Source organism: Mesocricetus auratus, unplaced genomic scaffold (assembly GCF_017639785.1).
Source record: "Mesocricetus auratus isolate SY011 unplaced genomic scaffold, BCM_Maur_2.0 Super-Scaffold_4256, whole genome shotgun sequence".
Classification (NCBI taxonomy): Eukaryota; Metazoa; Chordata; class Mammalia; order Rodentia; family Cricetidae; genus Mesocricetus; species Mesocricetus auratus.
Genome location: NW_024429182.1, coordinates 16,491,194 through 16,518,696, shown reverse-complemented (window position 1 = coordinate 16,518,696; position 27,503 = coordinate 16,491,194). Strand labels below are relative to the sequence as shown.

Here is a 27,503-nt window from a genome sequence, read left to right as displayed (position 1 = left end):
AGGACAGAGAACAGACTCCCTGCAATTTATTCTCTGGACTGCTACATGGGTGGTTACATACAAAATAAATACAAGAAAAGTTGAAAGTGTGTGTGTGCTTTTGAATATAAGCATTTCTCCCAGTCTCCCCCACTGCACCCCACACACTGAGAATCCTGTTTGCAGAGTGCCAGGAGACACTCTAGCAGGGGGTGGAAGTGTGAGCTGGGCCCTTCTGTCTAGCAGTCTGCAGTAACACACAGTCCAGACTCTGAGATTGTATGGATTGAGTGCCAAACTGTATGAGCTTTGGGGAATCCTGGAAGAGGAATGAAATTTCTCCTCAGGCTCATCAAACATCTAGGCACGTGCAAGTCTGCTCTTTCGATTTCCTTTGGTCCTCTTGCCCGTTGTAATATTGTCACGGGGTGGGGTGGGGTGGGGGTGTTCGTGGTCAAAACTCAGGTTTCACTGGGATTTAAGGCTGAGTTCCGCTGTTCATTTTGTTTTTGGTCTTCTGTGGTGCTGGGGATGGAACCAGGGTGTCCTGCATGCTATGCAAGCGCTGTACCCTTGAGCCCCAGCCCCTGCCCTAGATTCATTCTAATAATCCTTGGGAAGGAGGAGAGTCTGAATTTGCAGGCAAGACCATCCTAAAGGAGTTGGGAAAGGAGATTGAAGCTGGGAAGCAAAGGCTGTTTGGTATACTGGGAAAACTGAAAGTTTGGAGAGAAGAATGATGGGAAATGAGAAACACAGTCCCTGAGGTGAGCCTACGTTTGGACTAAGATGTGTTGAATGAATCCGTGCGCATGATCGTGGCTTGTTTATGCATGAAGAGCATTTTCTGTGTGTTGTCCATTCTTCCAGGTCCCCAGTTCACCCACTCGCACCTCAAACTGAACAGCATGGCGGGGGTGGGTGGGGGAACCATACACCTTGAACTAAGAACCAGGAGCTACGCAGAAGCCTGGTGCCTTTACTGTAGTCCCCATCTGCGCTCACGCACCCTAGGCCAAAGGCAGGAGGGCATGGTAAACATGTTTTGCAAGAAGTGCAGGTTAGAGAGCAGAGTACAGGACTCAGGGACCCGAGGTTTACGCGTCCCTGCAAAAGGTAAATGGGAGGGGTCTTAGGACCGGGGCAGACTGGCAGGCTCAGCCAGTTTTAGGGCGCACGCAGTGGTGAGAACCCACCACCACCACCACTAAGGAGCGGGCGGTACCCAGATCGACTGAGCCTGGAAGAAAGGGGACGCCAGGAGCCGTGGGTCTCGAGTATATCTCCTACAAATCTTGTCTGCTGTGCGTGGTGGGGGGCGCGAAGGAGGGCGGGCGCCCTTCCCCGCCCCCGCCTCCGGCCCGCCCTCGGCCCCCGCCCCACCCCCGGCTCCGCCTCCACCCCGCCTCGCTCCGGCCGCGGCCCCTTCCTCCCGCAGCTGGTGCTGTGGGGCCGCGGAGCCGCACGTCGCTGTCTCTATGGCTCCGGATCCCAGCGCAAAGGTGAGGGAGGCGGGGAGTGCGGGCGGTGGCAGGGCCGGGGGCCGCGGTCGCGCAAAGCCTTGTCCACGTCCATTCCACCCTCCGAGCTAGGCCAGGCCTTTCTTACCGCCGAGACCCCCGGTCCCGCATACAGGGTTCTAGAGGGGCTAGGGCAGGCCTCGGGTCGCGCAGGGCGCAGACCCGCTTTTGCGGAGTCGGGGTCCGCAGCGGGGAAGGGACCCGCGTAGAGAACAATGTTCTCCCGGATCTGGGTCATGTCTCCTGGCGTCCGGCGGGATCGAAGGAGAGCTTGTCCTCGAGCTGCAGCAGTAGATACTGAGGTTAGATCTGATCAAAGGAGAGAACAGCGGACTGTCCAGGATGGTGGAGGGAGGGGAAGATGAGGGAGAGGCGCCTTCAAGCCAGGTGAGACCGCCATCCTACTGGGCAGAGGGAAATACTGCTAACCCCAGGCAGGTGGACATCAGGGATGAAGGTCGGGAGTCTATTGAACCTGTTGTTGGGGGAGCTCCTCCCCTCCCCAGTTTTCTCCACCCTAGGATCTAACAGAAGATGATCAGAGTTCAGCAGGCAGGCCCTGGGAAGGAACCCAAACTTGGAGTGAAGTATGGGGTGTGAACTGCAGACCTTGAACCCTCCTAGTGCTGGGGGAGGGGGTGGCATGCTCCACCACCACCCCTGCCCACTAACCCGGCCCTTCCGACAGGTTAAGTGGGAGCCTCAACGCTTCAGCCCAGCTCCCCTGATCTAGAACTGCAGTCGGGTCTGTAGGGGGAAAGAAGGCTGCTGAGGTAGCATTCCATCTTCCCTTCGCTAAATCTGAGGGCCTCTTCCTCTCTGGGTTAGTTATCCATTCTCCCTTTCAGACACTGCCCCCAGGTCAGAGGCCTCGAGACACACACACACACTCACACACACAGAGAGAGAGACAGAGACAGAGACAGAGAGACAGAGACACAGACAGAGGCAGAGAGAGACAGAGAGCTGGCTTTACAACCAGGACTTTCAGGAAAGATGTTAGGGTTGTCTCCTGTGCACCTCACCCCAGCAGACCCTGGCAGCCACCAAGCCTGCAGCAAAAGCCATACCCTTTATGCATTTCATGAGTGCTTGTCTCTGCCTGCGTGTAATTGTGTTTGAGGACTGGGAATACATGTGTGCACTGTGCCTGGCCCACTATCAACAACTGTGTGTGCATGCCCCTGTACAAATGTGTGTGGACAAGAAACTCCTGTTGGATAGGAAGCAATGTGTGTAGCCTGGCTTGTTCACCTCTGAGGATTTGGGAACCACTGTTGGGTGGCATGGAAGCACAACCTTGTGTGTATGTGTTACTTTGTGTGGCCTTGGCCCTTTGTGTGCACAACCTTATGTGTGTGTGTTACTTTGTGTGGCCTTGGCCCTTTGTGTGAACATACTTTTGCTAAGCCTCTGTACGGGTGTGTACATGACTCTTGTAAATACATGTGCTCTCCAGCCTACACGAACATGTGTGCACACTTGTGAGTAAGTGTGTCACGCTCTTCGGGAACTACATGACTCAAAAGAAATGCACAGCTGTGCCCATGCACTCCACACTGAGTGGTTCCTCTGATCTGGGATGTGTTCTTCCTGCCTGAGCTTTAGCACTAATTTCCAGTTCAGCTAGCCCTAGGCTCCCCTTCTGTGCTGAGCAAATAGGAGGCCCCAAATGTAAACAGGTGTGCCTTCACAGCCAGGTGGAGCTCAGGTACCCTGAAACTTCCTGTTCGCCCCAGCTGTCAAAACAAGAGCTTGAGGCCCTGTCTGTGGTTCAGACGCCCCCTTATACTCTCCCTGTCATGACAGGCTAACTTTTAACTCCTGAACAGACCCTCCAAATTCCTGCTGTTTCTCTGCTTAGCTCCAGATCCCTCCCCTTTCTTTAAGGCCATATAGTTAATATTTGACCCAGAAGGAAAAGGAGAGGCTGGTGACACCCTCTGACCCTGCCTATGGGTGTCTGATGACATTGGGTGGATCAGGCTTCTTCCACACCTTGCCCAGTCCAGGAAATCTTTGGAAGTCCCCCAGAGATAAGAGGAAGGCCATATCACCCACCTCCACCTCAGCTATGGCACTAAAGGTGGCCAGGAGTCTCAGAATCCCATTGTTTACTGTCTCGACATTGCTTAGGTCTTAGCTGGTCTCGCACACCCTGCAGTCTCCTGCACAGACACTACACCAGTGCAGATCAGGGGCCTGGATGCCTGCACCCCGCTCCACCCTCTCCCACTTGCCGCCTGCCAGCAGGTAGCGACTCGTGTAGATGCCCAGCCAGAGGGTGCAGTATGGACTCTCATGGGCAGGGCAGAGATGTGCACCCCCTCAGAGAAAATGCCAAAGAGAGTGTCTAATTAAAGAGAAATTCCAAAGGGAGCTCGCAGGCCAATGGGAAAGAAAAAACAAAGGAAAACAGGACAAGACTAACAAAGGCCCATTAACTGACTCTGCCCAGGCCTTCCTGCTGAAGCACCCCCGCAGGCAGTGCGGCTGGAGGAACAGGCCAATCTGAGAGCCAACGCTCGCTCTACCAAGATGGCCCCAAGCAGTCTTCTGACTGGGCGAGGGCTGTTACCATGGGTATTGGTTAAAGCTAGTCTAGGGTCTTACAGTAACTTCACCACAGCCTTCTTTACCAGAGCAGAAATGAACCGAATGTCTGTGAGTCTGTCCTGATGAGGGAGTTCTTTCAGGGCCCCTGAAGTCTGGGCAATGCCATGCATCTTCCACACAGATCAAAGAGATTTCCATTAGAGGGATTTTGATTTTTTTTGTTTGTTTGTTTCCTCCTCCAGAAATCAGAGAGAAACTGGAACTCCCCTCCACACCCTCAGTTGGGGGCAAGGTGACCCCTTCAGTTACCTACAACTTTGCTGGGACCCTCCAATGCCCACTCTCCATGGAGTTTGCCTTCGATGCAGAAAAGCACGTGACCCGCCCATCTGTCCCTCTGACTTCTGAGCTGTGATTCCATGGCCACACAACCTTGTGGCTCCATGTCTCCCCCATTCCAGGATCCTCCGTGGCCCCATGACGACTTGATCCCTATGGCCTCATGACCCCTGACCTTCCATGTGATCACGGCCTGGCCTTTGACCCCAGCGATTGCTCTTTCCCTCCAGTCCTGTGACTCTGGCCCCGGCTGCCTTTGGGGTCTGGTTGGTCTGAACTTCCCCAGGAAGATGTGGGGGAGGCTTGGGCCCCTCCTCTTCAGTTTCCTCACAGTAACAGCAGTCCCTGGACCCTCACTACGGAGACCGTCCCGAGAGCTAGATGCCACCCCACGGATGACCATCTCCTATGAAGGTTAGAGTCCCCAACCTTGCAAGGCTATGTCTACCAGAGCTGGGGGTAGGAAGCAACCCCCCCAGATGGCTCTCTGCCTCTCTTGTTCCCAGAGCTCTCCCAGATCCGGCACTTCAAGGGCCAAGCCCAGAACTATTCAACACTCCTGCTGGAGGAGGCTTCCGAAAGGCTGCTGGTGGGGGCCCGAGGCGCCCTGTTCTCTCTCAGTGCCCGTGACATAGGAGATGGGGCTCACAAGCAGGTCAGCCCCTGGCATCTGGACCAGCCATGGGGGCTTCAGCTTCCTGGCACCTCAGTTCCTTTCCCAGCCTTCCAGTCTCTGAGCGGCACTGTCTTTTCCAGCCCACTGCTCTCCAGTTTGTCCGGCACTCCGGAGCCCACTGTTTGCTCCTCCGGGTAGTGGATATTGAGGTCAATACTGCAGTCTGTTCCTTTGTTCTCCCCAGATCCACTGGGAGGCCTCCCCAGAGATGCAGAGCAAGTGTCATCAGAAAGGGAAGAACAACCAGGTATGTGATCATGTGATCGGCCCTGCGCCGTTCTCCTTTCTTCTCCTAACCCGGGTGCCAGAATTGGGAGGGACGCACGTGGAGTGTCACAGATGTGCAGCCAGCTACACAACCACGATGAACATTAGGAAAGACAGGCCTGGCTTGTCACAGTATCTTAGTCCCCCGCCTGGGGGACGGATCTCAAATTACCATCATAACAATAAGTGTCTGCTAATAAGTAACAACGAGGTCTAATTCTAAAACAATCTTATGATGCATTATAATTCCCATTTCACATATAGGAAAAATGAGACTTTGCTGGAATGCTTGTCCAAGTACCTCGTGTTCGTGGAGGGACTTTAGCCAAGCATTAGTCCTTTCTAGCTAAAAAGCAGGGTGTCTCCAGAGAGGGGGGGTCATGTCTGGCTATGTTCAGCCATTTGGAGAGCCTTCTATATTTATTTACTGATTTTTTTTTGATACAGGGTCTCAGTATGTAGCCTTGGCTGAACTGGACTTTAGTATGTAGACCCGGCTGGCCTCAAACTCATAGAGATCCGCCTGCCTCTGCCTCCCGAGTGCTGGGATTAAAGGCGTGCAGCACCACACCTAGCTAGAGAGCTTTTTAAGAATATACATTCTTGAACCAGCGACATGGCTCAGCAGGCTAAGGTACTTGCCACCAGGGCTTGACAACCCACATAGTGAAAGGAGAGACAAGTTGTCTTCTGATCTTCTTTCTAATGTGTACCACAGCATAGGCATACACACGCACACATGAAATAAGTAGATAAAAAAAAACCTAACACATTCCAATCGAGTTATGGTAGCATATGTCTGTAAACCCAGTCCTTGGGAGGCTGAGGCTACACACACAGAGAGAGAGAGAGAGAGAGAGAGGGAGGGAGGAGAGAGGGAGGGAGGGAGGGAGGGAGGGAGGGAGGGTGGGTACACATTTACACTGGGCATCGTTGTGGTGCATGCCAATGATCCCAACCCTTGGAAGACAGATGAAAGGATTGGGAGTTCAAAGAAAGCCTTGGCCCAGAACAAGTTTGAGGTTAGCCTGGGCTATGAGATTTTGTCTCAAAACAAAAGAGAAATAGCTCAGTCCACCAACCTAGAGACTCTGAACTGCCTGTCAGAGGCTGCCTCAGTGCATTGTGGTTAATAAACAGAGCTGGTGGGGCAGGTGAACCCAGATCATAAATGCCCAACGGAGGGTCTGGGCTTCATTGTGACGATGACAGTCGTACTGTTTGTTGCCTTGGAGGCCCTCATACATGAGTCATAGGTTCCAGATCAGTAGGTCTGGAAAGGGCCCAAGGTGTTGCTGCTCAAGAACAGCCATCTGAAGCTGCTGTCTCTGGTTTCCAGACGACTTTGGGCAGCAAAGTGTCAGAGAATGTCCCAAAGCATCGTCCTGAAGGGCATTCATTTTCAAAGGAGGAACTGAGCGGTCCAGTATGTTTGCAAAGGCCAGCATTCCCATGTCACAGTGCACAGTGACATCCTTAAGGCTCGGAGAAGTCGCCCAGTAAAGATACATGTGTCTGCTTTCCAAGCTCACCGTTCCAAACTGCCCTTCATCTGTCTTAGGCAGTGACTCTAGGGATGTTTGTCTTGTCCCACATGCCAGGTGGATTAAAATAGACTGAGTCTAGAGACAGGAAGAAGAGTGGAAAGTTTGGGCATCCTAGGGGTTAGAAAGAAGGCCTGATCAGGCTGACAAGGACAGACACAGATGACGGCTCCAGCAGGTAACCGAGTAAGTGGAGATAGGAGTCCTCCATGGATTCAAACTCTGGGTAACAAACAGGAGGATGAGGGAGGAGAACCAGACAGTTGCTTAGGGCACCTGAGGGGTGCAGAGAAAGCCAGTGTGGCTGGAGATGGAGGGAGCAGTTGGGGCCTGGGGGACTGTGTGTTCAGAGCATCAGGAGCTCTACCATGCCATGGTCTGGTTTACATCCGTGGTGCTTTGGGAGAGGGTGTTGACAGGTGGATCTCTGAACAGAAACTTCAGACATGGGGTCTGCGGTCTCCTTCTCAGGCCACCTCGCAGGGAGACAGGAATACACGAGAGGCTGTTGACAACAGACCTCCTTGTGCTGTTTGAATTTTACTTCTGGAGTGTCCCTCACTCACTGAGTAAACGTTGTTCCGAGTAGCATAGCAGGTTGGAAGGGGGTCAGGTGGCCACTAGAGTTGTCCAAGAAGGAGGTGAGGGTTATTTGTGCTGGATGAGAACAGTGACGCGGGCCAAGGTCGAGAACCACTTGGCGCAGTGAATCATGGAGAGGGACTGGATGTGGGGTGAGGGGAGGAAGCAGGCACGATGCTTCTGGACCAGAGCCAGGTGGATGCGGGGTGAGGGGGAAAGACTGGATAAGCAGGGTTAAGACAGAAGATTTAAGCTGGGCAGTGGTGGTGCACACCTTTAATCCCAGCACTCGGGAGGCAGAGGCAGGCGGATCTCTGTGAGTTCGAGGCCAGCCTGGTCTACAAAGTGAGTTCCAGGACAGCCTCCAAAGCCACAGAGAAACCCTGTCTCGAAAAACCAAAAAAAAAAAAAAAAAAAGGGAAGATTTGTGTCAGGAAGGATGGGAGTTTGCTCACTCTTGGACATAGTGAGATTGACATTGCTTGCGAGACAACAGAGAGAGAGAGTCAGGGTTTGTGGGAGCTTCAAGGTTAGGGAGGAGGAGCATTGCTTAAAAGTAACTCTTGAGTTGAGTAATGGTGGCACACGCCTTTAATCCCAGCACTTGAGAGACAGAGGCAGGCAGATCTCTGTCAGTTCAAGGCCAGCCTGGCTACAGAGTGAGTTACAGGACAGCCAGGACTGTTACTCAGAGAAACCCTGTCTCCAAAAAAAGTAACTTTTGAGCAGGTGTCATGCTGTCATTCTCCAGAGCTGTTTCTCTGTCCTTGAGTGCCAATGCCAGAAGGGTAGGTGGAGGGACTGCAGGTAACAGATATAGGGAAGCTGGCAGGGTGGGGGCAGGTAATCTGAGGCATCTTGGAAAGTATCTCCTGTAGGTGGGGGGCAGGAATCAGACTGCAAAGCCTGACTAACAGAGGTGGCTTATATCCAGGCAGAGGACTTATATCACTGCCTCCCTTTGTCCATAGACGGAGTGTTTCAACCACGTGCGGTTCCTACAGCGGCTCAATGCCACCCACTTTTATGCATGCGGGACACACGCCTTCCAGCCTCTCTGTGCAGCCATTGTGAGTAACCCTGCCCCTAGCCCTGACTGCTAACCCCAGACTGGCCTGCCCTCGCATGTCTTCAGGACCATTGACTGATCGGGACCCTCATTCTCCAGGATGCTGAGGCCTTCATCTTGCCTACTAGCTTCGAGGAGGGAAAGGAGAAGTGTCCTTATGACCCAGCCCGCGGCTTCACAGGCCTTATCATCGGTGAGCAGGCATTCCTGCTACCAGTCCTCGTCCACAAGAATGCTATGATCTGAATGTGGATCTTGTTGCTAGGATTCGCCATTTATGCATGCCATGTTCCCTATTGTACATGACATGTATCTCATGTCTGGGTGTCCCTGCCTCAGATGGAGGCCTCTACACAGCTACACGGTATGAATTCCGGAGCATCCCTGACATCCGCCGGAGCCGCCACCCACACTCTCTGAGAACTGAGGAGGCACCCATGCACTGGCTCAATGGTTAGGAGGGTGTGGCCCGGGATGGTGGGGGTGGGGTCTATTTCATATTGTTACTCCCTTGGGCAGATGACCATCCTATTCCCAAGTCTCCAGGTGAGCCTGTGTATTATGGAGGGAGAGGGAGGGGCGTGGCTAGGGAGAGGTCTCAGTCCGTTTCATAAGCCTCCCGAATACTCAACCCACAGATGCTGAGTTTGTATTCTCTGTGCTGGTGCGGGAGAGCAAGGCCAGTGCCATGGGTGACGATGACAAGATTTACTACTTCTTCATGGAACGTGAAGAAGGTTCTAGCAGCTTCACGCAGAGCCGCAGCAGCCACCGTGTGGCTAGAGTAGCCCGTGTGTGCAAGGTGCCTATGACGAAGTTAGGGCACGGGGAGAGGCTAGACCTCTGACCCTGACCCTGTGTCCTGCCTCCTCAGGGGGATCTGGGAGGAAAAAAGATCCTGCAGAAGAAGTGGACGTCCTTCCTGAAGGCTCGTCTCATCTGCCACATTCCGCAGTATGAGACACTCCGTGGCGTCTGCAGCCTGGATGCTGATACGTCGGCCCACACACACTTCTATGCAGTCTTCACACTGACTACACAGTGGTAAGCTCAGGGGTGCTGGGAAAGGAGGGGACCTGAGGAAATTAAGGGCTGGAGCTGAGATATGATCTGCTAGCAAGAGGGCTGGGTGTAAAATGAAGTGTCGAGGCGTGTCAAGCTATCCTAGGGCCAGAGGGCATTGAGAGCCACTGATGCACAAGGCAGGCCCATAGGCCTGAGGTGGAGCTGGACCGCAGGCTCCGATTAGTGTGAGTAAGTCCTCCCCTATGCCCCCTTCCTAGGAAGACCCTGGAGGCTTCAGCCATCTGCCGCTACGACCTGGCTGAGATGCAGGCTGTCTTCACAGGCCCCTTCATGGAGTACCAGGATGGTGCCCGGCGTTGGGGCCGCTATGAGGGTGGGGTGCCTGAACCCCGGCCTGGCTCGGTGAGCACTCAGGCCTGGAGCCTCTGCTGAGTAGACAAAGCCCCGGGGAGGGCAGGAAGGTGGTGGAGTCCTGAGACTGACCACCTCCCCCCACCCAGTGCATCACAGATTCATTGCGCAGCCAAGGCTACAACTCATCCCGAGACTTGCCATCCCTGGTCCTGGACTTTGTGAAGTTGCACCCACTGATGGCTCGGCCTGTGGTGCCCACACGTGCGCGGCCCCTGCTGCTGAAGCGCAATGTACGCTACACACGTCTCACGGGAACACACGTCCGCACGCCTGCTGGACCCACCTATGACCTGCTCTTTCTGGGCACAGGTGCTTCTGACCCAAATCCCTGATTTCCCTGATGGCCTTGGTTATCAGTGCATCTGAACACAGTAGTGCCTACCACACTGGCCTGGAACGCCCAGTGTCCTGAGGGACCGCCGCTGGTGGCTGCCTCCTCGTCCCTAACCTTACGGTTCCTGAGCTATTCCCATTATGCCTCCTGCGGGGTATGAGGACAGATCACACTGTTGGGTTCTGACTTTTGCCCATTGTCCATCAGCTGATGGCTGGATCCACAAGGCCGTAGTCCTGAGCGCTGGGATGCACATTATCGAAGAGATCCAAGTGTTCAGGGAGCCCCAGTCTGTGGACAATCTAGTCATCTCTCCCATGCAGGTAGACCTGACTTCCGGTCTCAATATGCTAACAGAGAAGCGGACTGGGGAGGCTGGGTTGAGACTGGGGGGGGGCGGGGGAGGCTACTGACCGACTGTCCACTCTGGTTCCAGCACAGCCTCTATGTGGGAGCTGCTAGTGGAGTCATCCAGTTTCCGCTGTCCAGCTGTTCACGCTACCGTTCCTGCTATGACTGCATCCTGGCTCGGGACCCCTACTGTGGCTGGGACTCCAGCACCCAGGCCTGCATGGTGGCCACCACCGTAGCCAACAGGTCCCAGGGTAGAGGTTGGAAGTAGGGATGGGGTATATGTGTCCTCAATGGAGAACAAAAGCCCACCGACCCATAAGGGATGTGCGCTGTTATTGGTAATCCTGCTACATATTTCTTCTTGTTCGTGAATCTTGATTTCCTGTCCCCAGGACGGCACTGGTACAGGACATAGAGAGAGGAAACCGAGGCTGTGAGGGCAGCAGGGATACAGGTAAGTGGAATTCATAGACTTAGGTGGATATTTCTGAGTGGCTGGGTTTGTGTGGCTTTGGTAAGGATGGCCCAGCACAGGGTGAGTGCTCAGTGGATGCTTATTTCCCAACTAAACTGTAAATGAGGGAACAGGCTGGAGCCTTGGAGACAAGTGGGGATGTAACTCATTGGCAGAGAGCTCTTCTTGCCTGACATGTGGGTTACTCTCTAGCAACACACAGAGACAGAAATAGACACAGAGAGAGATGGGGTGGAGTTAGTGAGTTAGTTAGGGTTTTATGATCACATCTAAAGAATATACCTGGCTAGGCAATGGTGGTTCACACCTTTATTTAATTCCAGCATTCAGGAGGCAGAGGCAGATGGAGCTCTGTGAGTTCAAAGCCAGCCTGATCTACAGAGCAAGTTCCAGGACAGCCAGAGCTGTTACACAGAGAAACCCTGTCTCAAAAAAACAAAATAAATAAAGTATGTGCCTAAGTGGTGGGGAATATAATTACAAATAACTAAATTATTAATAATTGTAACTACAATGAGGTGCAGAATGGTAATGTGTTTTTTTCCCAAAAAAGATCGTGTAGCAAAACTGGTATCAGAAGGAATAAAAAAAGAGTCAGTTATCAGAGCTGAGCACTTTCGTGCCAAGCACTGATCTAAATACGTCCATGTGTCTATTCTCACAGCACTCTACATGAGAGGCACCATTGTCATCCCCATGAGGGACATCCCCTCTGAGGCCTGGGGAATATAAGGAGACTGTCCATGGTTACCCAGTTACAAGGTGGCAGGGTCAGAGTCAACCCTGCCTGAAGCAGCTGGATTCAAGTTTGTGCTTTTGAGTGAAACTGTGCCATGTCCAAGCTAGCCAAGCAGGGGTTGGGGCTATGAGTAGGGCAATGACACTCAAGTGGCAGGATCAGTAGGAGGAGAGAGCTCAGGAGGAAGAGACTGGAGAGGTGAGCAGGGCTTGTGGACAGTTTTGATCCTTATATGAAAAGCAACAGGAAACCTCTGCAGAGTTTTACACCAAGGAATAATCTGATCAGAGTCGTATCGTTAAAAGTTTTTTTGCTGTTTATTTATTTGGTTTTTCAAGTCAGAGTTTCTCTGTGTAGCCCTGGCTGTCCTGGAACTCACTCTGTAGACCAGGTTGACCTCAAACTCAGAACTCAGATCAGATCCGCCTGCCTCTGCCTCCCGAGTGCTGGGATTAAAGGCGTGTGCCACCACTGCCTGGCTTAGTAAACATTTAAAAATATTTTACATACTTATTTATTTAGTTTTTGGTTTTTTGAGACAGGGTTTCTCTTTATTGTTTTGGAGGCTGTCCTGGAACTCACTTTGTAGACCAGGCTGGCCTCAAACTCACAGCGATCTGCCTGCCTCTGCCTCCTGAGTGCTGGGATTAAAGGCATGTGCATTTTGTCTGCATCTCTGTATGTGAACTGTGTGCATGCCTGGTGCCTGGAAGTTAGAAGAGAGTATTCCATTCTCTGGACCTACAGTTCTGGGTGTTCGTGAGCCACCTTGTGGACGCCGGGACCAAACTCAGGCCCTTGGCAGCAAGGGCAACAAGTGCTCTTAACCACTGAGCCATCTCTCCAGCCCTAGTATTAAAAATGTTTAAACTACATGTAGTTTGCTCACAAGTATGTGTGGGATGTGGATGTGTGAGACATCTTAGGGGAGTCGGTTTTCTCCTTCGTACATGTGGGTCTCAGGGATTGAACTCAGCTGTCAAGCCTGGCAGCAAACACCTATACTCACTGATCTCTCCTCAGTCTAGATTTGTGTTTTCAAGGGATCAGCCATAGTAGCAGAGAGCAGAGACTGAATGAGGGCGCTGGAGGGCAGGCAGCCATGGAAGGAGAGAATGAACAGGTCTGAGAGGTTCATGAGGGTAGACATGAGGAAGAGATGCACGGGAGACTCCCGGGTCCTGAAGCACAGCGCTGGTGGTCACAATTCAAAGCAAGGATCTGGTGGCTGACGAATAGGCTTTTGGGCTTGGTGAGATTCCCAGCACACGGCACGCATTCGAGTCTGGTGTTCCCGAAAGGAAGCTGTGCTGAAGGTAAAGATTAGGAGACTCTGTTAGAAGGCAGGCACTGAAATCACAGGGCAGAGGAGCGTAGAGGAGCCAAGGCCGGAGACGCTGCCTGCTTCCTAGGAAGGGCCAGGGTGCGCCCTGGGGAGCATGTGCTCACAGGCTTGCTCACCTGTCACCGACTCCAGACTCGGTGCCTGGTGCCAAGGATTTAGCTGTCTACCATCTTGCCATTTCCAGTGCTGGGATGGGCAGATGTTCATCTTTCCTCTTCCATCCTCCCCAGGACCGCCACCACCACTCAAGACCCGCTCTGTGCTCCGGGGTGATGATGTCCTCCTGCCCTGTGACCAGCCATCTAACCTGGCCCGAGCTTTGTGGCTACTCAACGGGAGCAGGAGCCTGAGTGACGGGCAGGATGGCTACCGAGTGGGGGTGGATGGGCTGCTGGTGACAGACACACGGCTGGAGCACAGCGGCCACTATGGCTGCTACGCTGAGGAGAATGGTCTCCGCACACTGCTGGCTTCCTACCGCCTCACAGTCCGCCCGGCCACCCCTGCCCCAGCTCCACAAGCCCCCGCCACGCCAGGGGCACAGCTGGCACACGACATGAGGTTGTTCTATGTGGCAGCCATCGCTATACTCGGTGGCCTCTGCCTCATCCTGGCGACTTCCCTCCTCTATGTGGCCTGTCTGAAGGGAGGCAGACGAGGTCCAAGGCGAAAATACTCATTAGCTCGGGCTGGCCGGGCAGGGGGCTCAGCCGTGCAGCTGCAGACAGTCTCAGGCCAGTGTCCTGGAGAGGAGGATGAAGGTGACGATGGGGAGGGGGCTGGGGGCCTGGAGAGCGGCTGCCTCCAGATCATCCCTGGGGAAGGAGCCCCAGCCCCACCCCCTCCACCGCCACCGCCACCCCCGGCCGAGCTGACCAATGGGTTGGTGGCGCTGCCCAGCCGGCTCCGGAGGATGAATGGCAACAGCTACATGCTCCTGAGGCAGAGCAACAATGGAGCGCCAGCCGGACCCTGCTCCTTTGCAGAGGAGCTCAGCCGCATCCTGGAGAAGAGGAAGCACACACAGCTTGTGGAGCAGCTAGATGAGAGCTCTGTCTGAGCCCAGCTTCCCAAGCCAATGCCCTTCCAAGCCAGCCTGCCTGCCCCGGGCTGGGCCTCTGCCTCCCCAACACAGCCACCCCCCTTCATGCTCCCGACTCCATTCCCCTCTTCCAACTTTTTGATGTCTCTGTAGGGCTGGCCAGAGCCATGGTTAGCCAACCCCCCCTCTTCAGTCTCCAAGGCACACACGTGAGCAGCCCAGGCCTACCGGTGCTCCTCAAAGGTAGGTGCTCCCTCAGGACCAAGTACTCCGCAAACCCAGTTTCCAGCCCTTAACCAGAGGCTCGGGAGGAGGACTGTCCTCTTAACCCATTAGCTGTCCACCCTTCCTCTCTCCCCAGGCAGGGCTCTGCAGGTCCAGATGGCCTCAATGTCACCACCCTCCGCACAGCTCTGTGTGCTGGGTAGCCCCGAATCCAGACAAGACCTCTCTCTCTACCAGCCACCCGAGTCCTGCTTACATTCGCATGTGCACATGGGAGAATGCTTGTCAGCTGGGCTGGTGTCCCCCTCCCCCTCCTCCTCTTGGTGCATCCTAGTTTCATTCCTCCTAGACCCGGGGCCCCTCCCAGCTGTCACCTTCCTGTCTAGTCCTCTTTCCAGTCCCAGCCCCATGTGGCAACCCTTGGCAGGAAGACTGGGGATAGGCCAGTCTGGGCGGTAAGAAACATACATCCCTCCCCCCCCGTAGCTCTTGTGAGTCAGCCTACCCTCTCCTCTTCACTCCCATGCAGGAGTGCCAATGCTCCAGGCATGTGCGTCCCCCATGCATATGTGGTAACACACCCGTGTCATCTGCTTACATCTCCGCCCACATGCACACTCGGGACCTCCCTGTGCTGCCTCAGTCAGACCTGTGTCTACTAGGTTTGGTCCATGGATATTTCAAAGGGAGATTTCCCCTGCCATTTAGCTGTCCTCACAAAACTAGGACACGTGACCACCACTGCACTCAATGAGCCAGCCTCCCTCTTAGGGACCAAGCGATTGCTTCTCCTAGGCCAGAGCAGGGGGAAGCGATTGGTCATCTCACCTGGCACATGAAGCCCGTTCTTGGAACTATGCAAAGGGCAGAGGCTGGGAGTCTGGGTGCTTGGCTCCCATTCCTGTCCTACCTCACCAGGGCATTTTCAAGGTCCAAGGCCTCAGATGTCTCCAGGCCCATATGGGACAATCAACCCTGACTGAGCTCTCCCAGCCCCCTTGGGTGAGGATGACTGTTATTTTTGTAGCTGAGAACGTGGAACCCCACGAGTTTTTACTGCCCCTCACCCATGCCTCTCCCACCCCCACCCCCACTGAATGTATTTATTGTGAGAATGGCTGTACTTCTTCAGGAATGCCCCCCACTCATCACCTAGGTGGGTGGATCAGGCATGTGATGGAATGGGGAGCCTGGGCTCTGCTTCCCGTCATGCTGGTTAATAAAAGCCCTCTTTCCCACAGCTGTGAGTGTCTGCTTGGTCTAGACTGGCTTTACCAGGGACAGGTTTCTGGCTGATAGAGAAGGTGCTGCAGAGATTTCCTCATCTTGGATGGCTTTGCTCCCCATAAAAATATTTACATAGGCAATGAGATCCTCCACGCCTGCTCATTGAACTGGGCAGGCACAGGGGCCACTCACTGGCTAAGGCTCATATATTAATCACTGGTGATGAGGGTGACAGGATCCCGGCAGCTCAAGAACTCACAGGAATTGCTGGCTACTCTCTTCCTCTGGCTGGTTTCAGGTAGGAATCTCACTGGTGCTCCTAGGTTAAAATGTCCTGGCGATGTGGACTACAGATGCCCGTCACACCCAGCTTGTTCGTGTGCACGCACATGCACAGGATATGTGTGGAGGTCAGAGAACACCTCAGGAAATGTGGGCTGCTGCTTCAACTCTGTGAGCTCTGGTGCTCAAACTCAGCTTGTCAGTGATTGTCTCTACCCACTGAGCCATCTGGCCAGCCCTGCCCTTTTCTTTCTTAAAGACTTGGTCTCTCTATGTAGCCCTGGCTGCTCTGGGACCCTCTATATAGACTAGGCTGGCCTTGAACTCATCCTTCTGGCTGCTTCTGCCTTCTGAGTGCTGGTGATTAAAAGCTGTGCCACTAGACCAAGGCCCTTCCCGGCCCCGCCCGGCCCCGCCCCGCCCCTTTATGTGTCTGGGTGTTTTGTCTGTGTACCACCAGCGTGTCTGATGCCCTCAGAGACCAGGAAAGCCATCCCCTGGAACTAGAGTTACCGACAGTTGTAGGTTACCATGTGGATGCTGGGAATTGAGCCTGAGCCTCTAGAGGGCCAGAAAATGCTCTTAATCCCTAGTCGCTGCCTTGTTTAGGCCTGGAAGACTCTTCTGGCTGCCTTGTGCTTGCCCCTAACAAGCTGTTCAGCACACTTCCCAGTCCTTGATCAGGGAAAGAGACAGGCTCATTTCTGTACCAAGAATTTTGGGTAGGAGTGCAGTTAGAACTACATCAAGCTTTGTTATCTGGAAACTGCTCTGCCTTTGACACTAACCACTGAAAGGTTTTATGCTATTTCTGGTTTTAGAATTAAAATAGGGTTTATGCTTAAAATATGCACACATTTTGAGGTGGGCATAGTGGTGTACACCCTTAGTCACAGCACTTGGGAGGCAGAGGCAGGTGGCCTACATAGAGAGTTTCTGGACAGCTGGAGCCCCCATGGTGAGACTCTGTCTTGAAAAGAAAAATCACATTTTTTTTTTTTCGAGACAGGGTTTCTCTGTATTGTTTTGGAGGCTGTCCTGGAACTCACTCTGTAGACCGGGTTGGCCTCGAACTCACAGAGATCCACCTGCCTCTGCCTCCCCAGTGCTGGAATTAAAGGCATGTGCCACCAATGCCCAGCTGAAAAATCGCATTTTTGAAGCATGACCTCGAGGGGCTGAGAAATGGCTCAGGTAGAGCATTGGCTGCTTTCAGAAGATCCAGGTTCAATTCCCAGAGCCTACAAGTCACAACTGTCTGTAACTCCAGTTCCAGGGGCCTTCCACCGAACTCCAGCCTCCAGGGGTACTGCATGCACAGACACACAAGCAGGTAAAACACACATGACAAATAAATAAATCTCCAAACGCAGTCTCGGGTACGTTTAATGACTTCAGTTTTCTAATCTGCACACAAACACTCACAGACACACGGTGCCTTGCCCAATGTCAGGCCCCAGCAAGAGCAACAGGACATCGCGAGTTCTTCAGAGGGCAGCCTCTAGACCGTGCACTGTGTTTTGAAATCAGTTGTCATTGGGATTCCAGAAAACAAGGACCCTGTACATCTCGGCTTGCAAAGAGGCCAACGGAACCAGAATTAGGGTGTTGGCAAGGTCACGGTACCTAGCAGTGGGCAATCGCAGTCAGCTCTCCTTTATCCCGGGCCACGCCCCCGCCGGTGGGCTCCAATCATTTGCCTGCGCTTGACATCCGCAAGAGGACCCCATTTCCTCGCGCTCTTTACCGTGCCTGTGCCGAAGCGGGGTCCTCGCGTTCTCTGGGCCGCAGCCCGCGGGGGGCCGTCCGTCTGTTGGTGAAGGGGTGCCACTGGCCCTGGATGCTAGGGTTGTCCGTGTGGAAGGGCTTGCGGATGCGGATCACATCCAAACCGGACTGGTCGGCCAGCTTCTGCACCAGCGACGTGATCTCCTCCGCCGACTTGCTGTTGACGTTCTCCTCGCGCACGGCCCCGTTAACTGGCAGAGGGACGTGGGGATGAGCGGGAAGTCCGAGGCCACACACGGGGAGAAGCCGGCGGGCGAGCCGGGACCCCGCCCTCCCGCAGCCCCACTCACGGTACTCGGCCACTATCCTGGGCACGGCGCACGGCCGCGGGTTCACGTAGATCACGACCCCCGGGTTGCGCCGGGCGAAGTCGGTCACTTGGCGTTCCACGAACTCCCTGCGAGGCCCGGCGAAGGTGTGAGCACGCTGACCCGGACCCAGTCGCGTCGTTTCCCGCCCCCTCACCCCGGTCCTCCCGCTTGCGCGGGCCTCACCTGGCACCGCGGGACGAGGGCGCATCCCGGCTGAGGCTGAGGCTGAGGCGCTGCAGCTGCTGCACGTAGCGACCCACCCCGTTGTGGAGGACGCTCGTCAGGAAGCGGCTCGGAGTCCCGCGCGCAGTCATGGCGACCGGACGGTGAGCGGGAGGGCGGGGGCCAACCAGCGACTTCCGGTTCCGGGTTCGCGGGCTCCGCGGAGAGTTTTGCTTCCGAGGGCACAGCGAGTGGCGCGTGCGGGCGACCCACGCTGCGGGCGAGAAGAGTAGAAAGTTGAGGTGACGCACAGCTGGAGGCGGTGGCGTGGAGCTCCCGGAGCGCAGGGTAGAGCCCGGGAGGCAGTGACAGGGCCGGGCCGCAGCTCGTGAGCTCCGGATGTGTGGAGGGTCCCTGTGAGCGCTGCGAGCCGAGGAGGGCGCTTGGGAGTGGGCTGGGCTTCAGGCTGCATGCAGAGGGGTGTGCAGATGAGGACGGCGAGGACGGGCCGTGGAGGGGTGGTAGAGGTGAGGAGATGATGCAGAGGCGCCGTTTGGATCGAGGGGCCGTGCAGGGTCCTAGACGTGAGCTGGTGGAGAGCGGCTGTGAGGGACGCGGCCGTGGAAGGGTCGTGCGTGGACCGACAGAGGCGCGAAGCTGCCATGTTTACACAGCGAAGGGGATTAGGCCGGGTGTTCGTAAGGGAGAAGCTGGAGGAGAGATAGAGAGGAGCCTGCTGTAGTGAGCCCTGCGGGGTGCCCTGTGGAAGGCTCTTCGGGTCTGGCCTAGTGAAGGCACCAAACCCAGACACCAGCACTTACTGCCGTAGAGGCAGCCCACTCCGTCAGGAATGTGGCTCCTCCGATGCGCGCACCCCGTCCGGATCTTGCTGCCGCTGCGAGGGGAGTGGATGGGCCGGAGGGGCCTGCCCCGAAGCTTGACTCCAGGCCCCCCTCGCAGAAGGTACAGAAAGGAAGCCCTCCCGGCCTTAGAGGAGCCTGTGTCGCCTGTGACCACAACTGAAATCCGCCAGTATCTACGGACGCATGGGATACCGTTCCACGATGGCCACAGTTGTCTTCGGGCACCAAGCCCCTTTGTGGGGTTCTCAGACTTCAGCAATCTGAAGAAGGATTCTCCCACTTCCTTCTGCCTCTTCATTGACAAGACCACAGGACACTTTCTCTGCATGACTAGCCTAGCAGAAGGGAGCTGGGAAGACTTCCAGGCCAGTGTGGAGGGACGAGGGGATGGAGCGAAAGAGGGAATCCTGCTTACTGAGAGCCCGGAAGCTGCGGACAGGGAGCAGGTCCTGAGAATCTGGAACCGAGCCATACCTCTTTGGGAGCTGCCTGACCCTGAGGAGGCCAAGCTGGCACGTGTGATGTTTGACCTTACCAAGGTGACAGATGACACACTCAAGAGGTTCAGTGTCCGTTATCTTCGCTCTACTCGAAGTTTGGTCTTCCCTTGGTTCACCCCTGGGGGCTCAGGATTACGTGGCCTGAAGCTGCTAGGGGCTGAAGGTCAGGGGAATGAAGTCCAGTATGTGGAGACCACCATTCCCCGGCCTGGCGCCTACCACAACCTATTCGGGTTACCACTGATCAGCCGTCGAGATGCTGAGGTGGTCCTGACAAGCCGTGAGCTGGACAGCCTGGCCTTGAGCCAGTCCACAGGGCTGCCCACCCTCTCCCTACCCCGAGGAACGGCCTGCCTGCCCCCAGCTTTACTCCCTTACCTTGAACAGTTCCGACGGATTGTGTTCTGGCTAGGGGATGACCTTCGGTCCTGGGAGGCCGCCAAACTGTTTGCCCGAAAGCTCAACCCCAAGCGATGTTCTTTGGTGAGGCCTGGAAACCAGCAACCTCGTCCCCTGGAGGCTTTAAACCAAGGCTTAAGTCTTCCTCGTATTCTTCGTACTGCCCTCCCTGCCTGGCACAAGTCTATTGTGTCTTTCCGCCAGCTCCGTGAGGAGGTTCTAGGAGAGCTATCAAATGTGGAGCAAGCAGCTGGTGTCCGTTGGAGTCGCTTCCCAGACCTCAATCGTCTGCTGAAGGGGCATCGGAAGGGCGAGCTGACAGTCTTTACAGGTGACTCTTTAGGAAATCACTGCTTGGGAGCTGGAGAGATGATTTAGTGGCTAAGAGCAGTGGCTACTCTTGCAGAGGAATGGAGTTCAATTCCTAGCACCCACATAATGGCTCACAACTATCTGTAGCTCCAGTTCCAGGGGGATCTGATGCCCTCTTCTGACCTCTGAGAACGCCAGGCATGCTTAGGGTGCACAGACATGCATGCAGATAAAACACCTATGCTAATAAAATAATGTGGGTTTTTTTATTTTTTGGTTTTTTCAAGACAGGGTTTCTCTGTGTTGTTTTGGAGCCTGTCCTGGAACTTACTCGGTAGACCAGGCTTGGTCTCGAACTCACAGAGATCCACTTGCCTCTCCCTCCCAAGTGCTGGGATTAAAGGCGTGTGCCACCACCACCCTGCTTGGTTTTTTGTTTGTTTGTTTGTTTTTGTTTTGGTTTGGTTTGGTTTTACGAGACAGGGTTTCTCTGTATTGTTTTGGAGGCTGTCGGTCCAACCTGGCCTCGAACTCACAGAGATTCGCCTGCCTCTGCCTCCCGAGTGCTGGGATTAAAGGCGTGCGCCACCACGGCCCTGCTTGTTTTTTTTTTTAATTTTTTAAAATTAAATTTTTAATTTAATTTTAATTAATTTTTAAAATTTTATTATTAAGTATACAGTGTTCTGCCTGCACGCCAGAAGAGGGCACCAGATCTCATTATAGATGGTTTCAAGCCACCATGTGGGTGCTGGGAATTGAACTCAGGACCTCTGGAAGAGCAGACCTGGGTGGTTTTTTTAATTATGGTTTTGGAGCTGGAGAGATGGCTCAGTGGTTAAGAGCACTGACTGTTCTTCCAGAGGACCCAGTTCAATTCCCAGCAACCACATGGCAGCTCACAGCTGCCTGTAACTACAAGTCTGACACCCTCGCACAGATACACAGGCCCTCAAAACACCAATAAAGTAAAAATAATTTAAAAAAGAAATTATGGTTTTACAGCTGGACAGTGGTGGTGCACACCCTTAACCCCAGCACTCAGGAGGCAGAGGCAGGTGGATCTCTGAGTCTGAGGACAGTGAGAGTTGTTATACAGAAAAACACTGTCTCGGGAAAAAAATTCACTGCTTTGGGTAAAGGGTTAGACAATAAGGTGACAAAAGTATGTGGGTTTTGGCCACTGGCTGTATTTAATTATTTTTTTTTTAGGTTTAAACTATGTGTATGAATGTGTCACCTACATGTGTGTCACAGCATGTGTGCCTGGCACCTTCAGGCCAGGAGTCATCAAATCCCTTGGAACTGGACTTACAGATGGTTGTAAGCCATCATGTGGGTGCTAGGAATCAAATCCAGGACCTCTGTAAGAGCAACAAGTACTTTAAGTACTGCTGGAGCTCTCCAGCCCCCCACTGGCAATGTGAAAAGGAGGCTTCCCACCAGGTATCTTTAATCCCAGCACTTGGGGGGCAGAGGCCAGCATGGTCTACAGAGTAAGTGCCAGGACAGACTCCAAAGCTACACAGAGAAACCCTGTCTGGAAAAGAAAAAAGAGGCTTCCCCTCCCAACTTATACCAGAATCTTAGTTCAAGGACTAGACTTGCCTCTTAACCCAGAGCTGTGTCTATCCCCCTACAGGACCTACAGGCAGTGGAAAGACAACATTCATCAGTGAGTATGCCCTGGACTTGTGTACCCAAGGGGTGAACACACTTTGGGGTAGCTTTGAGATCAGCAATGTGAGACTAGCCCGGGTCATGCTGACTCAGTTTGCTGTGACACGGCTGGAAGAGCAACTGGACAAGTATGAGGAGTGGGCAGACCGCTTTGAGGACCTGCCTCTCTATTTCATGACTTTCCACGGACAACAAAGCATCAGGTAAGACCTTCAAAGACCTGTTACTTTTCAAAAATATTCTTAATTTTTATTTGAGGCAGAGTCTCTCTAGGTAGCTCTGACTGTCCTGGTACTCACCATGTAGACCAGGCTCTGCCTTCAGAATGCTGGGGTTAAGGGCATGCACCACCATGCCTAGTCTTTACTCTCATTTTTGAGAGATCATAACACATTGCATTTTTTATTCCCTTTCTGGCTCCAATGAGAGTACCTTCCAGGTATCTTTAGACAGGTTTCCAAAGTATGGGAAGTCAGAAGAGTGGATGATATCAGAGTTTTCAGGATGCATGCTCCTCTCCCTGGAGAGACCTGAAGTTTCTTGTCGTCGACTGTTTAAATCACTGCTTCTCTTTTTCCAGGTCTGTAATAGACACAATGCAACATGCTGTCTACGTCTATGACGTCTGTCATGTAGTCATTGACAACTTGCAGTTCATGATGGGTCATGAGCAGTTCTCTACTGACAGGTGAATTCTTCTTGTCTAACTCAAACACACGTCTTCTCATGAAGCTGGCCTCTAGGTACATTCACAGTACTGTTGTCTCCCAAGAGGTCGTGGCAGTGGAAGGTTGTCCAGAGAGCAGAGTGGGAATCCTTAGGTAGAAAGTGTAGTGGGGCTGGGAGAGTTAGTGTGGAGTGAGTGGCTCAAGAGTTTGTGTGTGCTCCACTTAATGACCTCTTCTTGCTGAATCTCACTGCTGCAGGATTGCTGCTCAAGACTGCATCGTTGGAGCCTTTCGGAAGTTTGCTACAGACAACAGCTGCCATGTGACTCTGGTTATTCACCCACGGAAGGAGGATGATGACAAGGAGCTGCAGACAGCATCCATTTTTGGCTCAGCCAAAGTAAGTCGGCTTTAAAGTACTCAAGCTTTGAAGAGTTAGAGACAGGCATAACTAGAAAAAGTTCACTCAGCCTGCGATCCTCGTGACTGCCCTGAAAAGGCAGGAGGCAGTGGTTCTGGGGCCATGACATAAGGAATACACGAGCCAGGAATACAAGGGATTGTAGTTAGTTCTTTGTCATCTAGGAGCTCACATCTTGGTAAGGAAAAGAATGAGGTCATAATTGCAACTCGGTGGGATGAGAACTATGATAGGCAGTACAAGTACTTGGGGGAGGGGGATCTGAGTCACCCTGTGATGTCTAGGGAGACTTCCAGTGGATGCACCAACAAAAGTTACACTGAGGTTTCCAGACAGTAAGGGTCAGATCATCAAATAAATGGGAAGGTCTTCTGGGCCACAGGACCAGAGCCTCCAGTGGTATGCTAAATTCCTTTCACATATCGGGCCTGAGCTAGCCAAAGGGCATTCAGGGTTAGGAGCAAAAGTATGTTGCTTTGGAACAGACATGGGACAAGAATAATGCAGAAGTTTAAAAAAAAAAAATCAGTGCCTGGAAAGATGTCTCAGAGGTTAAGAGCACTGGCTGCTCTTCTGGAGGTCCTGAGTTCAATTTCCAGCACCACATGGTGGCTCACAGCCATCTGTAATAAGATCTGGTGCCCTCTTCTGACCTGCAGGAATATGCTGCAGGCAGAACACTGTATACATAATAAGCAAATAAATCTTGGGGCTGGAGAGATGGCTCAGAGGTTAAGAGCACTGGCTATTCTTCCATAGGTCCTGAGTTCAATTCCCGGCAACCACATGGTGGCTCACGACCATCTGTAATGAGATCTGGTGACCTGGAGGCCAACATGAAGGCAGAATATTGTATACATACTAAATCTTTAAAAAAAAATTGGTGGTGGTACTTTCTTTAGGGGATCAAAAGGTGGTCCTTAGTGGAATGATACATGAATGGTGAGAATAAGCTGGGTAGGTAGGACTCTAGAGGAGACGTGTTGCAAGAAGTAGGAGCAGCTTGGAGTCTGAGACAGTGGTAAGCTGGTTATGAGACTGGGAGATCTGGCAGCTCTAGCATCCATTGTGATTAGTTGTTTAAAGAGCCTGGTGATGAGGGGTACTTTTCCCTTTTCCCTTTTTTAAAAATTTAATTTGTTTAGGGTCTGGCAAGATGGCTCAGTGGATAGGAGTACTGACTGCGCTTCCAGAGGATCTGAGTTCGATTCCCAGCACCCACCTGGCAGCTCACAACTGTCTGTAACTACAGTTCCAGGGAATATGGCACCCTCATATATATATATATATATATATATATATATATATATATATATATATATACACATACATACATACAGGCAGAACACTAGTGCACATAAAAATAAAGATAAAAAGAAGTTTAATGTGTATGGGTGTTTTGCCCATTCATGCATCTTTGCATTACATGCATGTTGGTGCCCTTGGAGGCCAGAAGAAGGCATTGAATTTCCTGGGACTAGAATTAGAGATGGTTGTGAGCTACTATGTAGTTGCTGGGAATTGAACCTGGGTCCTCTGAAAGAGCAGTCAGTGCTCTTAGCCACTGGGTGGTCTCTTCAGCCCTCTCTTTTTTTCCATTCTTGCTACTCCTCCCTGAAGCCTCAGCCTTCCTTTCATTCATATGTCTTCTTTCTCCTGCCCTCTCTCCTTTAGGCAAGCCAAGAAGCAGACAATGTTCTGATCCTGCAGGATAGGAAGCTGGTGACTGGGCCAGGGAAACGGTATCTGCAGGTGTCCAAGAATCGTTTTGATGGAGATGTAGGTGTCTTCCCACTGGAGTTCAACAAGAGTTCCCTTACCTTCTCCATCCCGCCGAAGAGCAAAGCCCGACTCAAGAAGATCAAGGATGACAATGGACTAGTGGCCAAAAAGTCCTCTTCTGGCAAAAAGGGAGCTGGGCACCAGAACGCTGAGACTTGCTCCGGCCAGGACCCCAGCTCCTACCAGCCAGATCCAAGTCCTTAAGGTGAAAGCTGTGCATAGCCGCTTGCTGAAATGAGCTTGAAAGGCCAGGCTAACAGACCCTTGGCCTTCTGCTAGGGCTCTTCCATGTAGTCCTGAGATATGGAACCTTCCCAGCCTTTGGCTGGGTTCCATGGTGAGAAAATTGAATTCAGCAGCTACTGGGGACCTCCTGAAAGCTGGGTTTTCTTTATATATATGCACACACACAGCACTAAAAAAGACAAGGTCTGTTTCCAAAGAACCGGCATTTCGGTAAAGGAACAAAGTGAATAGTGTGAGACTGCTTACAGACTAGTTTTCATTTGGCAGTCTGAAAAGGTCAGAGGGCATGTGAGAACTAGGACTGTGGGCCTTGTGAACCTCTGGAGAAAGGGTCCAGGCAGAGAAACGTACTAAAACCTGAGGTGGGAATGAGCAGGTCAGACAGTGACGGTAGGCCCCGGAACTGTCATGCAACAGGAGGCTTCCTGCTGAAACTCCTGCAGTTAGGCATTCAGAGGCACCAAGCCTCTCTGTTCTCTGCTCTCTGCTGTGTAGAGCCAGGCTTTGTAAGGTAGGTGTACCTGTTAGAACTGACCTAGGTGCTTAAGCCGGTACTCTCAGGGCCTCAAAGAAGGGAGCTTCCTCCCACTGTATTGCATCGCCATAGAACCTTGGAAAGAAGCTGTGAGCCCACGGTGGCTGCCTCTGGGATACTGATTCCATTGTATGCTGCCTCTGACAGCTGCAGTTAGGACTCAGAGCCTTTTCCAGTTTGAATGAAACATTGCCTTTGTTTCTGTGCTTTTTCTTATTTGTCCACCAGATGTCTCCCCACGCTGACTGGATTTCCTCAGAATTGGGAGTAAATAGATCCTTTCCCCCACTTTGGCCTTCACTTCCCACTTCAGCCCATCAGATATCAGGGAGAAGTACAGGGTCTTCACAGCCCTGAACATAGACCTTCCCTTGGCAAACGGGAGACAGGGTGGTGTGTTACCTTACCGAAGACTCCATGAAACCCCTGACAGGTGTGGGTCACTGGGTCACATTCCCAGACCTTGCCTGACCTGCTGTCCCTCTTCCCCTGTGAGGTGAGCCATTCATATTTCTCAATGTAGACTCAGGAGTCAGTCCTAGCTGGGTGTGGTGGTGAATGCCTTTAATTCCTGCACCTGGGAGGTAGAGGCAGGAAGATGAGGAGTTCAAAGTTATCCTAAGCTACACAGTTCCAGGCTAGCCTGGGCTACTCAAAACCCTGTCTCAAAAATCCAATCAGTTTATTTCTTATCTCTAATCCTCTACCCTCGTCTATTTCCTTCTGGTATCCCCCCATTTCTTCCTATGTGCTAGAAGTTCTGGGAGTTTGTTGAAAACTTGGAGTTTAGGGGCTTCTCTCTCCCCCCTGCCTTTACATGTTTGCAGTTCCGGAGTCCAAGATGGGATGCAGATGCCTGGTTTTAATAAGCACTACAGAAGACTATAACAATGACCCACAGACTGCCAGGCATATTGCTAAATGACCTTTGTATCTGACTTTCTCTGATGCTCTCAAGTACCAAATCGGGGGTGCTGGAAAGCCTCTGCTGCAGGTAGCAGGGACATGTTTTTACTCCCTAAAGGAGGAACCTTTTCAAGTCTATCCAAGAGGAAGCTTTTAGAGACAGGGAAGAGTCCAGGGTTTCTGAGAACTATAGCTGTTGTTGGGGAAGAGCCTAGGGGTGGGGGCAGCTCCTCCAGGGTCTGCCTTCTTGGGGGTCTCTCCCAGACTTACTGGAGCCAGGCCTCTCTAATCCTGCACTAATCATTCCCAGCAGTTGGCGGCGCGGGGCCTCATCCAGGGTCTGAAATATTTAAGTCAGCCATGCCTTCCAGATGTACAGAACAAGGCCATTTCTACTTAGAAGGGCATGGACTCCATCCATATTCTCTTCTAGAATGTCTGACGCTGTCTCTGAAAACCCTTCGGAGTTTCCAGTTTGGAGTTTGTGAGGGCTGTGCAATCAGCATAGAGAAATAGATACACGTTTGCCTGTTTGTCTTGCTCCACCCTCCCAGCAGACACCCCCACACAGTTCAAACCAGAATGAGGAGGAGGGGAAACCAACACACCCGTACACAAACACATTCCACTCCATACCTGCCTTAAACTTCCCACCGCAACATCTAGCACAGAGTATGTTCAGGAGCCTAGGAGGCGGGACAAGGTCAGTCCCTATACCCTGCATACAGTCTCTAGGAGCCGTGCAAAAGCTGGAAGAAAGTGGACAAGAAAGTCTGTTCAGCTAATTTAAGAATGTCCCAGAGACCTCCCGGGAAGGCCTGGCCCAGCAGGGTCAAATTCGGCCTGTATCCTCGTGTTCAGACCAACACTGTTGCATGGTGAGCAGAGGCAGCTTTAGGTCTTCAGTAGCTGTTACTGTGGGTGGGTTTGAGAAG

General features: G+C 52.8%; 3 protein-coding genes across 5 annotated transcripts; 2 read left to right on the top strand and 1 right to left on the bottom strand.

Annotated features, from left to right (window-relative positions):
* The first annotated feature begins 614 nt into the window (after positions 1-614).
* Sema4g (semaphorin 4G) lies at positions 615-14,952 on the top strand. 3 transcript variants are annotated; one of them, XM_040743847.1, is made up of 15 exons: positions 615-746; positions 4,298-4,808; positions 4,901-5,049; positions 5,255-5,317; positions 8,435-8,533; positions 8,632-8,725; positions 8,872-8,985; positions 9,171-9,334; positions 9,407-9,576; positions 9,816-9,960; positions 10,059-10,281; positions 10,514-10,629; positions 10,743-10,903; positions 11,053-11,114; positions 13,450-14,952. In XM_040743847.1, the coding sequence occupies exons 2-15, from the start codon at positions 4,685-4,687 to the stop codon at positions 14,277-14,279; spliced, it is 2,514 nt and encodes an 837-aa protein (XP_040599781.1). In that variant the 5' UTR covers positions 615-746; positions 4,298-4,684; the 3' UTR covers positions 14,280-14,952. The 3 variants fall into 3 exon arrangements, with proteins under 3 accessions (XP_040599781.1, XP_040599784.1, XP_040599790.1); XM_040743850.1 differs by lacking the exon at positions 615-746 and adding an exon at positions 1,349-1,481; XM_040743856.1 differs by lacking the exons at positions 615-746; positions 4,901-5,049 and having other exon boundaries at positions 4,678-4,808.
* Positions 14,953-17,365: 2,413 nt separating this feature from the next.
* Mrpl43 (mitochondrial ribosomal protein L43) lies at positions 17,366-18,445 on the bottom strand. The gene is made up of 3 exons (XM_005063547.4): positions 18,278-18,445; positions 18,074-18,180; positions 17,366-17,974 (listed from the first exon to the last, which is right to left on the bottom strand). The coding sequence occupies exons 1-3, from the start codon at positions 18,406-18,408 to the stop codon at positions 17,739-17,741; spliced, it is 474 nt and encodes a 157-aa protein (XP_005063604.2). The 5' UTR covers positions 18,409-18,445; the 3' UTR covers positions 17,366-17,738.
* A 616-nt stretch (positions 18,446-19,061) lies between these two features.
* On the top strand, positions 19,062-25,860 carry Twnk (twinkle mtDNA helicase). The gene is made up of 5 exons (XM_040743862.1): positions 19,062-20,349; positions 21,973-22,213; positions 22,591-22,698; positions 22,937-23,078; positions 24,774-25,860. Exons 1-5 carry the CDS (start codon positions 19,107-19,109, stop codon positions 25,083-25,085), a joined length of 2,046 nt encoding a protein of 681 aa, XP_040599796.1. The 5' UTR covers positions 19,062-19,106; the 3' UTR covers positions 25,086-25,860.
* Positions 25,861-27,503: the final 1,643 nt, after the last annotated feature.